This window comes from Schistocerca gregaria, chromosome 8 (assembly GCF_023897955.1).
Source record: "Schistocerca gregaria isolate iqSchGreg1 chromosome 8, iqSchGreg1.2, whole genome shotgun sequence".
Classification (NCBI taxonomy): domain Eukaryota; kingdom Metazoa; phylum Arthropoda; class Insecta; order Orthoptera; family Acrididae; genus Schistocerca; species Schistocerca gregaria.
In genome coordinates this window covers 161,532,820-161,547,611 of record NC_064927.1, presented here as the reverse complement: position 1 = coordinate 161,547,611, position 14,792 = coordinate 161,532,820, and the positions used below count along the sequence as shown (strand labels likewise).

Here is a 14,792-nt window from a genome sequence, read left to right as displayed (position 1 = left end):
ATCAGATTTTTTTGGCAAATAGACGATAGCTAATCTGAAAATGCTGTAATCAGGGTGCGGTGTGTAGCCGACATCACTGTCAAGTCATCCTCCCTTTCTTGGTACGGGAGAGCATTTCAACCTCGCGACTCTTGCGAGAAGCGCAACTGTGGCGCGACAGTGGCGCCGCGAGTGGCGGCCGTCTGCAGCACAGGAGGCGGAGCGCGGTCCCGCTCAGTGTTGGCTGCGCGCTGGCCGGAGCGGGTGGTGTGAGGCTATGTCTCCCGCGGGCGACTGCTCCAGCCCTCTGCTGCAGGAGCCGGGCGCGGCCGCGGAAGCGGGCGACCGGCACGCCATCAAGTGCGTGCTCGTGGGCGACGGCGCCGTGGGCAAGACCGCGCTCGTCGTCAGCTACTCCACCAACGGCTTCCCCAGCCGATACGTGCCCACCGCCTACGACACCTTCACAGGTGCGTCCACCTCATCAGTACATACATTTAACGAGTACCATCATATATGCGAGGTGCGACAATAGAATAATGAGACTGATGTGAAAAAAAATGTTGCTCACCGTTTTAGTCAAGTTTACTTTTTCCAGCGCTGCTGCCATTGAGGGTAACATTTCTGGAACTCATTTTCTGTAATATCCTCCAAGACCCTCGTCACAGCTTTTTGGACATCTTGTGTTGTTTGAAAATGGTGTACCTTGACCGCCGCTGTGACTCTTAGAAATAGAAAAAAGTTCACAGAGCAATATCTGATGAATAAGGTGGCTGTAGTACTACTGAAATTTGTTTTGAGGTTAAAAATTGCTGTACCGACAGAGCAGTATAGGATGGCGTATTATCTTGATTATCAGCAATGTTGGCATGGGGACGATTGATGTTCAGTTCTTCTGTAATCATTTTCACGGATAATCTACGATCAGATCATACGAGTTCATGCACCCTGGCCAAGTTGACATCCGTCTGTGAGGTTGATGGTCGTCCACTGCGGTCTTCATCTTCAACATTCGTTCTGCCTTCACTAAACATTTTATGCCAACGAAAAACTTGTGCTCTTGACATAACCTCCTCTCCAAAATCCTTCTGAAGCTTACCATAAGTTGTCGTCGCGTCTTCGCCCAGTTTAACGCAAAAAGAAATAGCATACCGTTGCGCAATGTTATACGGTTCCATTTCCGTGACGAGAGACAAAAATGTGTGTTAACTTATTACAGCACAACTCACGACTGAGCTGTTGCATCGATGTGCCACTTGGACTAGAAGCGGCTTAGGTCAAAGATTTTGTGTGTACGCAAACCTCCAGGATTGCCACATCTTGCAAAGGAAATAAGTCTCATTACTTTATTGTCGCACCTCGTATATATACCATCCTGCACCACATTTCGAATAGTTTACGGTAGTCAAGCATCCCAAATCTATGTTTATTGTTTGTATCAGTTCTCACGCGTTTCTCAGGTAAAACTCGACTTATGAAAGGCCCACAAGCATGATTTCAGCGCTACAGTGCTTCAGTTTTCCATCTACCAATCGAGCGTAAAACAGTTTTTCTTTTAAATTTATTGGCTTCGGAACGCGCCTACAGTCATCTCAAGAGTTGAATGTCATTTATGACGATACGTAAGCACAACACAACACCCAATGGCCGAGCAGAGGAGATCTCCGATTCGGCCGGGAATCGAACCGGGGCTCTTTCGGTTAGAAACCCACCGTGCTGACCACGCAGCGGCCGAGGCAGACTAAAACAGTTTTCTAACACACAAACTGCATTTTGATTTAAGTTTGTAATTTATATACACTACTGGTCATTAAGGTTCTGTTTACAGCATCATGATGGTTGCATTCGTGTTTGGCGACATCGCGGTGAACGGACTTTGGTAGCGTGTATTCGTCATCGCCAAACTGGCGTATCACCCGGCGTGATGGTATGGGGTGCCGTTGTTTACACGTCTCGGTCGCCTCTTTTTCACATTGACGACACTTTGAATAGTGGACGTTACATTTCAGATGTGTTACGACCCGTGGCTCTACCCTTCATTCGATCCCTGCGAAACCCTACATTTCCGCAGGATAATCCACGACCCCATGTTGCAGGTCCTGTACGGGCCTTTATGGATACAGAAAATGTTTGACTGCTGCCCTGGCCAGCACATTCTCCAGATCTCTCACCAACTGAAAACGTCTGGTCAATGGTGGCCGAGCAACTGGCTCGTAACATACGCGAGTCACTACTCTTGATGAACTGTAGTATCGTGTTAAATCTGCAAGGACAGCTGTACCTGCACACGCCATCCAAGCTCTGTTTGACTAAATGCCCGGGCGTATCAAGGCCGTTATTACGGCCAGAGGTGGTTGTTCTGGATACTGATTTCTCAGGATCTATGCACCCAAACTGCGTGAAAATGTAATCAAATGTCAGTTCTAGTATAATATATTTGTCCAATGAATACTCGTTTATCATCTGCATTTCTTCTCGGTGTAGCAATTTTAGTGGCCAGTAGTGTATATCATTAGACAAGTCACATCACATATAGTCAATATTCGGCGACATATTTCGAGGGTTTTTGACTCCTCCCACTCCCCGTTACTCTCATCAAGAGTACAATCTTATGCTACTGGGGTGTGGGCAAAAAGGGCTTAAAGGTCAACAGCACTTCCTTGATGTAACAAGCATGCCCGTATGAAGTGGGAGTAAGAACGTATTGCGGAAAGGACGAAAAAAAAATTTGATTCTTCACCTACGCATGTACACTCCGTAAACCACACTATATTATCTGATGGAGGGAACCTCTGGTTCCATTTTCATTTCCTTCCGCTTCCTGTATCACTCATGAAAGTCGGTAAGCCTCCGTAAGGCCCGATTTCCACATACAGCTGAAGTGACGCCACAGAAAGTCGTTTGACGGCTGACACGGCTGTTGCACCGTCTGCTACTATTTCCACAGGCTCCCGCCAAAATTTTAGCTGCACGGTTTTTAATACGGCGTAAACTGAGATTATTCGGACAAACGTTGGTGTTATCATTTAGGTTGAGGCATTAGAACTGAATCAAGACTCCATTAAGAAGGAGAGAAAGCGTTAATGACGGTTTTTGAGTTTTGCACAGAAATAACGCAGGAGCTTCAAAAATACTCATAAACGAAGTAGCACTCACGAATGAAAATTGATCCGTTCGGATAATAAAAGTAAACCTGGAATATTGTTGAGCTGCATATTGAGGTCCACTAAAGAAATCCGATACCGTACTCAAAATTAGAGATTCTGTCCTAGCTCAAGGGAAACTACAATTGACACTTCGATATTTGACACCTGGCGATTGCCTGTCAGCTCTGCAGTACTTATACCACGTCGTCAAAACTATCAATTTCAACTGTGTTGTGTGATTTGGTGGATGCTATTGACAGTGCTCTGAAGACTCATTTGGAAGCTAATATTTTCACACCTGCACCCGACGTCAGTTAAATTTTCCTTAGTAAAATTACTCTATACCGAAATGTAGAGTCATACTTCGTGGAAGACACTGTAATGTGATTAATGTCCTTCATTAGAAGCTACACTCAGCCTGAGATTATACTGCCACCAGAGACCTTCTGATTTCCTTCCTCAAATCCCCTGAACAAGTATTTAAGAGCTTTGAAGCTACCATAACTAGAACCTGAATATACCGCACTAATTTTCAGCTTTTGTAGAGTTAAGTGAAACTACAGATCACCATTAATTAATTATTCAGTAACACCTGCTCACTTAGACACAAATCTTATACATGCGTCATACAACAGCTGCATCATATACTTCCACCACATAAATTAACAATCATTTGCTCACATGGACCATGACGTTGGTGGGGAGACTTGCGTGCCTCAGCGATACAGATAGCCGTACCGTAGGTGCAACCACAACAGAGGGGCACCTGTTGAGAAGCCAGACAAACGTGTGGTTTCTGCAGAGGGACAACAGCCTTTTTAGTAGCTGCAGGGGCAACAGTCTGGATGACTGACTGCTCTGCCGAACGGCCGGAAGCAAGGGGAAACTACAGCCATAATTTTTCGCGGGGGCATGCAGCTCTACTGTATGGTTAAATGATGATGGCGTCCTCTTGGGTAAAATATTTCGGAGGTAAAATAGTTCCCCCATTCGGATCTCCGGGTGGGGAGGGCGTCGTTATCGGGAGAAAGAAAACTAGCTTTCTACGGATCGGGGCGTGGAACGTCATATCCCTTAATCGGGTAGGTAGGTCAGAAAATTTAAAAAGGGAAATGGATAGGTTAAAGTTGTATATAGTGGGAATTAGTGAAGTTCGGTGGCAGGATCTTGCTAGAATGGATGCCAATCCATCCCTGCACCAATTTGGAGTAATCCAAAGCAGTGACTCTGTTCCCGAAGTTTTAATCAAGAAAGTGAAACCTCTGTTCAGTGTGATGCGGTCTGGCCCCATCTTGCATGAACCACTCAGTTCCTGCGATCCTCCAGTACTAGCTGCGTGGCGACAGATTGTTCCATAATTCAAGGTAACGTTCACTGGTGATGCTTTCTCGCATGAAAAAAGACAAATAATGCCTCTGTTGCATACCGCATCCCGAACAGTAGCTTTTGGGAAAAAACAGGGGATTCACTTCACACAAATGGATTTTGAATGAAAACATGTGCAGGTTCTGTCTAGTATTATTTTGCATGCTGAAACACTTGAAACCAGTCTCTGCCTCAGTTCAACGGACGGGTTTCCTTGGACTTTGCTGAATAACTCCAGAAACCGTGTCGACATTTTTACGAGTAGCTACAGTTTGCCTACAACCAACATTCACCGCTAGATCATCAGCAGCGTTGCCTGTCCACTGAAATTTGGCTAAGATCTTGCGGATGGTTTCCGCGTCGGGTCCTTTTGGATCATTAAATCGTGTTTGAAAACTGCTCCTTGCAGCCGTACGTTTGTTCTTTAACCTGTGGTATCCCTCTACCGGAAAAACACCTTCTTCAATGGAATACGTAATTCCAACCTCTACCTTAGCTGCGCTAACCTTCACTTACGTTTCAACGGTGAAAATGATCGACGTTCGCTTCGGAAATTCACGGAGATTCATGCTCTGTTGAGTTGTAGGATGGGCGGATCACGCCTTTCCTACTTCTCACTGGGGGTGTTGAATGTGGTCTTCTCGTTGGAATCTTCTTCATGGTTGCGTTTCTGCTAGTAGGTCTTCTTGCTCATGTTGCGGCGTTTCGTTACACCAGCAACAGGTCTGGCCATCTGGTGGTCGCGAGCAGTGCACTTGGTTGCCCAAGTCGCGGACGAGGGCGTTCTCCGACGTTCGCGTGACCGCATAATAACGCTGAGGCGCTTGTCGGAATCGGTGTTTTAGCATCGGTACTCCTGCTAATCTGTGGAGCTCTCCGGTGCTGAAGTTTCGTGGCAGATGAAGCGCTAACCTATGCGCTATGTTCTAGACCGTCTGCAACTTTGCAAATGACGAGTCGGTCGCGTTGCCCCACACCACAGCAGCGTGCTCTAACACTGGCCTGATTAGTGTCAGGTACAGTTACGCCGCAGTGTAGGGGCAGGGTCGTCGCTGGGTTGAGTAAGGGGTACAACAAGCGCAGTCTGCCACGCGCTTTACCCCTTACTTCCCTGATGTGCGCCTTCCACTTCAGGCGCCGGTCCAGAGTGATGCCTAGGTAGGTTCCAGTGTTCGACCATGGGATGGGGCCTCCCATGACGTTGAGTGGCTGCAGGTCGGCAGGAATCTTCTTCCTTGTGAAGATCACCGCCTGACTTCTGGCTGCGTTTAACGAGCCGCCGTTTGGTGGCTCACGCGCCAAGGACGTAGCAAGCCGATTGCAGGTGGTGACGCGTCAGCCCTATAGCGCCGTATCGTCCGCGTACATCTACATCTACATCTACATGACTACTGTGCAATTCACATTTAAGTGCTTGGCAGAGGGTTCATCGAACCACAATCATACTATCTCTCTACTATTCCACTCCCGAACAGCGAGCGGGAAAAACGAACACCTAAACCTTTCTGTTCGAGCTCTGATTTCTCTTATTTTATTTTGATGATCATTCCTACCTATGTAGGTTGGGCTCAACAAAATATTTTCGCATTCGGAAGAGAAAGTTGGTGACTGAAATTTCGTAAAAAGGTGTCGCCGCGACGAAAAACGTCTATGTTGTAATGACTTCCATCCCAACTCGTGTATCATATTTGCCACACTCTCTCCCCTATTACGTGATAATACAAAACGAGCTGCCCTTTTTTGCACCCTTTCGGTGTCCTCCGTCAATCCCACCTGGTAAGGATCCCACACCGCACAGCAATATTCTAACAGAGGACGAACGGGTGTAGTGTAAGCTGTCTCTTTAGTGGACTTGTTGCATCTTCTAAGTGTCCTGCCAATGAAACGCAACCTTTGGCTCGCCTTCCCCACAATATTATCTATGTGGTCTTTCCAATTGAAGTTGTTCGTAATTTTAACACGCAGGTACTTAGTTGAATTGACAGCCTTGAGAATTGTACTAATTATCGAGTAATCGAATTCCAACGGATTTCTTTTGGAACTCATGTGGATCACCTCACACTTTTCGTTATTTAGCGTCAACTGCCACCTGCCACACTATACAGCAATCTTTTCTAAATCGCTTTGCAATTGATACTGGTCTTCGGATGACCTTACTAGACGGTAAATTACAGCATCATCTGCGAACAACCTAAGAGAACTGCTCAGATTGTCACCCAGGACATTTATATAGATTACGAACAGCAGAAGTCCCAGGACGCTTCCCTGGGGAACACCTGATATCACTTCAGTTTTACTCGATGATTTGCCTTCTATTGCTACAAACTGCGACCTTCCTGACAGGAAATCACGAATCCAGTGGGAATAAAGAGCCGTGGATCCAAGTTGTCAACAAGGCACTTATCTGGTCGTGGATTCATATTGGTGTGGGCTGTGTTTTCATGGAATAAACTGGTTGCTCTGGACGAACTGAACCGATCATTGACTAGAATTGGTTATGTTCGCCTACTTTGAGACTATCTGCAACCATTCATGGAGTTCATGTTACCAGAAAACGATGGAATTCTTATGGATGCCGTGTCACCAGGTCACAATTGTTCGCTAGTGGTTTGAAGAACACGTTGGACAATTCGAGCGAATGACTTGGCGATCCAGTTCGCCCGGCATGAATCACTTTCTCAATTATGGACGGCTATAGAGGCACCTTTTCTTAATATTTCTGCAAGGGACTTCCAACGACTTGTGTCCATGCCACGTCGAGTTGTTGCACTACGCCGGGACATAAGGTCTTACACAATATTAGGAGACATCCCAAGACTTTTGACACATTAAATTAAGTATTGGCGAGTAGAACACGGCAAGCACCAGAACTCGATCTCCCAAATTTCCATCGGTGGAAGAGGAGTCAAAATAAACGACGCACGTATTTTGGCTCGTATGTACACTACTGGCCATTAAAATTTCTGCACCACGACGATGACATGCTACAGACGCGAAATTTAACCGACGGGAAGAAGAGGCTGTGATATGCAATTGATTAGCTTTTCAGAGCATTCACACTAGGTTGGTGGCGGTGGCGACACCTATAACAGGCTGACATGAGGAACGTTTCCAACCGATTACTCATACACATAACAACAGTTGAGCGGCGTTGCCTGGTGAAAAGTTGTTGTGATGCCTCGTGTAAGGAGGAGAAATTCGTGCCATCACGTTTCCGACTTTGATAAAGGTCGGATTGTAGCCTATCGCGATTGCGGTTAATCGTATCGTGACATTGCTGCGCGCGTTGGTCGAGATCCAATGACTGTTAGCAGAATATGGAATCGGGGGGGGGGGGGGGGGTTCAGGAGGGTAATACGGAACGCCGTGCTGGATCCCAACACTCGAGATGACAGGCATCTTATTCTCATGGCTATAACGGATCGTGCAGCCACGTATCGATCCCTGAATCAACAGATGGGGAAGTTTGCAAGACAACAACCATCTGCACGAACAGTTCGATGACGTTTGCACCAGCAAACTATCAGCTACGAGACCATGGCTGCGGTTACACTTGGCGCTGCGTCACAGACAGGAGCGCCTGCGATGGTGTACTCAACGACGAATCTGGGTGCACGATTGGCAAAACGCCATTTTTGCGGATGAATCCAGGTTCTGTTTACAGCATCATGATGGTCGCATCCGTGTTTGGCGACATGGCGGTGAACGCACATAGGAAGCGTGTATTTCCCATCGCCTTATTGGCGTATCACCCGGCGTGATGGTATGGGCTGCCATTGGTTACACGTCTCGGGAACCTCCCGTTCGCATTGACGGCACCTTGAACAGTGGACGTTACACTTCAGATGTGTTACATCCCGTGGCTCTACCCTGCATTCGATCCCTGTGAAACCCTACATTTCAGCAGGACAATGCACGACCGCATGTTGCAAGTCCCTTATGGGCCTTTCTGGATACAGAAATGTGAGACTGCTGCCCTGGCCAGCACATTCTCCAGATCTCTCACCAACTGATAACGTCTGGTCTATAGTGGCCAAGCAACTGGCTCGTGACAATACGCCAATACGCCCGTCACCACTGTTGATGAACTGTGGTACCGTGTTGAAGCTGCATGGGCAGCTGTACGTGTACACGCCATTCAAGCCTTGTTTGACTCAATGCCCAAGCGTATCAAGGCCGTAATTACGGCCAGAGGTGGTTGTTCTGTGTACTGATTTCTCAGGATCTATGCACCCATATTGCGTGAAAATGTACTGACATGTCAGTTCTAGTAAAATATATTTGTCCAATGAATATCCGTTTATCATCTGCAATTCTTCTTGGTGCAGCAATTTTAATGGCCAGTAGTGTAGATAGTCGAATGTTTGGCATAAAAAGATGGTCAAAGTTTCCGAGGTATTTTATGTGTCTTTCAGAGAGTGGATAGTTCAATCGAAGCCGCGGTACAGTTTCTGGCATCGCCGTTTCACAATTTGCACCCCGGGTGAAAACACGATTATTATTTCTGTTTTTCTTTTTTATTTATCTGCCCATGTCCGCAGAAGATTTCTACACGAATCTCTTCTGTTGTAATTAAAATGCTCAATCCTTATTCGTCTACTAATGTGTGTCTGGTGAATGAATTTACAAAAAAGGAACAATTAAGGAATGAGAAGGCTATTTGAAAATGTTTTCGGTGAAATTCTTGTAGTGTATCTTCATTCGTAACTAATTGCAAGTTTTCGCCAAAGTGACCCGTTATGCGTGGTTTACCTAGTTTTTGTTACTAACGTGTGAAATCTTCAGTAGTGTTAAGAACGTTTCTCTCCCGAGTGTTGACTCATATGGGGAAATGTCACTGCGGCGAACTTGACTTCGCGCTGTACTTGTGATGTTCGGAATTTCTCTGCTGCCGTCGGTATCACTCAAGGGAGTACATTAAATCTTCCTGAAGAATAAACATAAGAATAAAATATAAGAACTGATATAATAATGAAATATAAAAAATAATTTAAAAGGATTGTAACCTCGGAAAATACCATACACGCATGTCATATAATAAATGTATGACATAGGCAAACCCATTTGTATTTTTACAATTAATGTAACGACCTTATGTCCCCTAACCAAATACATCATATTCTGATAGTAAACTTCTATGGACATGAATAGATAAATAAAAAGTAAAAAATATAATAAATAAAAGCAGTAATCTGGTTTCGAACACGGGGGCAAAAGCGAGAGGCCGCGACGTTACCCACTGTGTCGTAATTTCGACTCACACCATCGTACTCTAAAAGGTATCTAACTTACTTCGAAAACTTTGTTCGTCGTTTTCTTAGAAACGGTCGAGTGTCATCGGATAAGCGGAGACATGTGTTCGCTTATTTTGACTCCTCTTCCATCACGCGAAGTTTCTGGGAAATCGGGTTGTGGCACTTACCGTTTTCTTCTCGTGACTATACACCTTAATCCTCAGCGTCAAGTCTATTAATACACTTGCAGAATGGTTGTGCTAGATCCTCCCACATATATATGGATGGGGAAAACGTACTACTTGTGTGTTTTCCAGTTTTCAACCCATTACTTATCCACGCTAGGAATGGCACAGCGGGTTCACAACATTCCATACATAGTGTTTCAAAAGAAGTGTTAAGCATATCGAAGTAAAATGGACTGGTTCATGTGTTCAGATTTCAGCTGGTGAAAACAGACGGCCGTCTGGAGTTGGCACTTACAGTTCCGATGCTTGGACAGGAGACTGAAAGAGCTGACTAGCTACCTGGGTGCGCGTTCACGAAAATATTTCGGAAGATATACACCATAATTTATATGTATTAACTGTCATATTCTAAGCCTATGCACTTCTAATCTCTGTCTCACTTAGGCTTTTACTTTTAAAAATGTACTGGTCACGAAGTTGGCTTTTATTTAGACGAGGTAGCTGAAACATGTTGTCAGTCAGGTGACAGTACACTATCTGATCAAAATTATCCAGATACGTCTACGTAATGCGAAACTGACCACTGGATATCACAGTAGAACACCTACAAAACCTTGATCTGGCCCTTCCTTTGCTATTCGAATGTTGCATGGATCTCCGCTCCGCCCAACTTTTTTCACATATGAAAATGGTATTTGTTCTTTCGAACATGTCCTAAAGAACATATACCACTGGTAATCTTGCAGCTCTCGAAGAGTGAAATTACAATGATATCCAGACCTTTAGCTGCTTACAGGCGTTGATAAATTTCAACGGGGATAGTTGAAAATGTATGTCCCGACTGGAACTCGAACCTGGGATCTCCTGCTTACATGGCAGACGCTCTATCCGACTGAGGCATCGAGGACACAGAGGACAGCTAATCGTCTGGATTTCGTTGTAATTTCATTCTTCGAGAACTGCAAGATCACCGATGGTATCTGTTCTTTCGGACATATCCGAAGGATACCATCTTCATATAGATACGGCTTACGGGCCAATGATCTTCTTCAGTGCGGATGCACTCACATTGCTCAAACTCTTACGGGAATCGATAGATTAACTGCCGCGAGGAATGAGTATAGTGGGCAGGGACACTACTAATGTAGTGTGTGGACAGTATGCTGGAAGTGTGGGTCTCACGGGGAGCGTGCCAGAGATAAGTCCCTATCATCTGTGTGCTCGATGCCTCAGTCGGATAGAACGTCCGCCATGTAAGCAGGAGATCCCGGGGTCGGATCCCAGTCGCGGCACACATTTTCAACTGTCCCCAGCGATATTTATCAACGTCTGTAAGCAGCTAAAGGTCTGGATGTCATTGTAATTTTATCAGTCCTTCCAGATCGTGGAACGCCACGTACTCCGCCTTGCTTTCTGCGTCCCTTTACCTTCCCCAACAAGGAACCTTTACCGCCTCATCAAATACCTTCTTCTCTTCACTCACTGTGAACACCTCCTGACAATCTACTCCATCCACAAACTCGGCTACAATAATCCTATCGTTTCCCCTCTGCTTTGCAATCCTCACAAGCTGCCGCACCTTTACCAACACATCCCACCCACCCTACACCTGCACACCCCCTGCATACTCTCCCAAAGAAACTTCAACCATCTCTTCCCTCCCAGGTCATGAACTCTGTCCCCAACACACCCATCCTGTCAGCTATAGCTCCGCCCCACCCATTCCACCTCATCAGGGCTCCCTCTCCCTCCCGTTTAAACACTTGCTTACCCCCCTTTTTCCCCATCTGCCTTTATTTCCCCACCCCCTTTCCCCCAACATCTATTAGCGTCACCAGTTCTCCCCTCCTTTGTCCCCCCAGCCACTCCTACTGCACCGCTGCTGTGCACCAGTCCTCCATCCCTGTACCTCCACATTCCTACCCTCCTCACCAGCCAACCCTTCCCTTTTGACAACATGCTCCCTAGCCCAGGGCATGTCCTTCCAGTTTTTAGTGTCTCGGCACCATGTTACAACTGTTTTTGGTTCAAATGGCTCTGAGCACTATGGGACTTAACATCTGAGATCAACGGTCCCCTTGAACTTAGAACTACTTAAACTTAACTAACCCAAGGACATCACGCACATTCATGCCCGAGGCAGGATTCGAAACTGCGACCGTAGCGGTCGTGCGTAACTGCCGGCGTAACTGTTTCTAAATGTGCTCTTATTGTGTTTCGTTTTACCTTTTATTATTACTGTTTTTAGCTAACTGCGCAAGAAGTCATACCTCTCGTATATCTAAAAACTTCTGTCTTACATCCCACCTTTAAAAACTTTTAAATTCAGGGTAAATATCTCCACTATCTGTCTCTTGTTTTTTCGTCTAATTTAAATTTTTATTGTCACTTGGCTGAAGAACGGGTTGCCTGTATCGCTGAGGTGGGCCGGGGGGGGGGGGGGGGGCTTGAAATAACTGTAAAGAAAAACAGAGGCGGACCCGTCAGATTGAAAGTAGGGAAGGAGTATTGTGTTGTTTGTAGAGACATAGGATGGGTCGGTAAGGGAGCTAAGTCGCTTCGAACATGGACTAATCGCTGGATGTCACCTGAGTAACAAATTCATCAGCGACATTTAAACCTACCTAAAGCTGCAGTAATTGTGGACTGGAAACAGGAAAGAATAAACGCAGCTAAATCAAGGCCAGACGGACGTTAACTACTGACGGACAGGTGATTGTGAAAAATCAGAAGAATCACTCGTGATTTAGCAGGAATGCACCTACCACAATGACTGTGCGTTGAGAGTTCAAAAAAAGGGATACAATGGTCGAGCAGCGCCTTATTACGTTTCTGTAGTCAATGGTAAAAGCGACATTTTGGGAAGGTTTAAAGAGAGACGCCATTGGACTGTGGATGACTGGCAGCGAGTGATTCGGAACGATGAATCACAGTAATCCCTGTGGCAATCCTGTGGAAGGGCTTGGGTTTAGCGACGGCCTGGAGAATGCTACCTGCACCATGGGTAGCGCCAACGGCGAGATACGGATGGAGTGATATTACGGTGTTTGACTGTTTCTCGTGGTCAGCGTGAGGTCCTCCCATTGCGCTTAAGAAACCTCTAAATGCGGATGGATATGAACACATTTTACTGCAGTGTATACTTGGGACAGTAGAGGAACTGTTCGGAGATGAAAATTGTATCAGCATGACAACCCGAACGCAATGGGACAACTTAGGGATGAGTTAGAATGTCGGATTCGCTCCAGGCTCCAGCGTCCAACTTCACTACCTTCTCTGGGTCTGAGGTTTGTGGAAGAATTGGCTGTCAATACCACTTAGGTGATAAAACTCAGCGATTGCATTGTTTGCATGAAGTAATTGCTGCATGCGGACTAATAGCATTCAGTATTATTCCATGCGTGACAGCTTCAAAACCATTCATAAATCATGCAGACGGTGAAATAGCGTACATTATGGTTACACAATACCGACATCACTTCGCAGTAAATGCATCGAGCGGTTGTGGTATTTCTGCTGTTGCGCTCATACTCTTGCACCTGCTACGTGACATCAGTCTGTGATTGATGACCTAAAGAGACTGGCAGTTAATACGAGACCTGGGATATTACACTGATAACAAAATGTTAGTAATCTTGCATATGCCAACCAGCCAATGCTTGGGTGCGTAGCACAGGAAGAACGCTAAGCTCACGCCGAGCAAAGTGCCGCCATGGTTAAGGCGTCGAGTCGCTTTCGTAGGAATGGTGATACAAAGCCCGGTCCGGATGTGCAGATTTACCTTGTCCTTGGTTTCCCTAAATCGATTAAGGCAAATTTCGCGGAAGTTCCTTTGAAAACGACGAGGCCCATTTCCCTCCCCATTCTTTCCAAATCCGAGCTAGAGCTCCGTCTCTAATGACATCGCCGTGGACGGCACGTTAAACAAGGTGTTTAAACAAAAGAATCACATATTTCTGCAGGTGTTAGTACTGGTTAAAACAAGAAGAAAAGTTTTTAACTTCTCTCCCCATTAAATTGATGTTAGTTATGACTGAATAATATCTAATTGCTCGAACGGAAATTTTTGGGCGGGTATTTTAACACAAATATCTCCCACACTCCCAGGTATAAATTTAATTCCTGTTTGAATTCTCAAGTCTATAAAACAAAATGATTAGGCACTTACACTTCGTTATCATACTCTGTCTGTCTCTCGATGACGAAGTCAACACCTGGAATAAAATTTGTGTGGCTCTGCGGAATTCCAGAGATCGTCGACTGTGAAAATTCTGAGAATAGTCAGAGAAACGACCGTAGACCGTGGGGAAACCGACTTGGGTGCAACGACGTACTCACTCTGCAACTTGGGAATCAGTGTTCAAGTTGTGTATTAATTTCGATAAAAGTTCAGAAATTAATCTCTCAAAATAGAGCGTCAGCGAACGGGGTGTTCGCTTTACTGATTTCCTAGGAATCGAAGTTCCCTACGAGTTACGACGCAACTAATGATGCTCCGAGCCACAGACAAGGAAGCAGCTAAAATAAATAAAGAATTAAACGTTCCTTTTCCATTCGTGAAATTATATTTTTCAGCAAATGATCTTCACAGCTACATTTCAGGACATCATACTCTGGTCTGAGATGAAATCTTATCATAATTAATCTAATTAAATTCCGTATTTAAACTGGCAACTTCCAATAATGCCCCTAATTACAGATTCGCTGCCATCATACTCTACGCAGTTGCTAAATCAGAAGTAGTTAAGTCCGCAGCACACGTTATGTTCCACATTATATCCACGCAGTTCTTACATCACCCGTCAGTCTCTCCCTCTCTCGCACTCCTAATTGTCTTTGGTCCATATAAGTGTACAGCCAAGGAAACTGATGCATCTGCC

At 45.5% G+C, this 14,792-nt stretch overlaps 1 protein-coding gene across 1 annotated transcript in view; it reads left to right on the top strand.

The window, feature by feature from the left end:
- The first annotated feature begins 221 nt into the window (after positions 1-221).
- The window catches only part of LOC126284678 (cell division control protein 42 homolog), a 258,647-nt gene continuing 244,076 nt past the window's right edge, over positions 222-14,792 (top strand). The window contains exon 1 of the mRNA XM_049983798.1: positions 222-449. Coding sequence (XP_049839755.1) covers positions 257-449 — 193 coding nt within the window. The 5' untranslated portion in view covers positions 222-256. The remainder of the gene's footprint in view (positions 450-14,792) is intronic.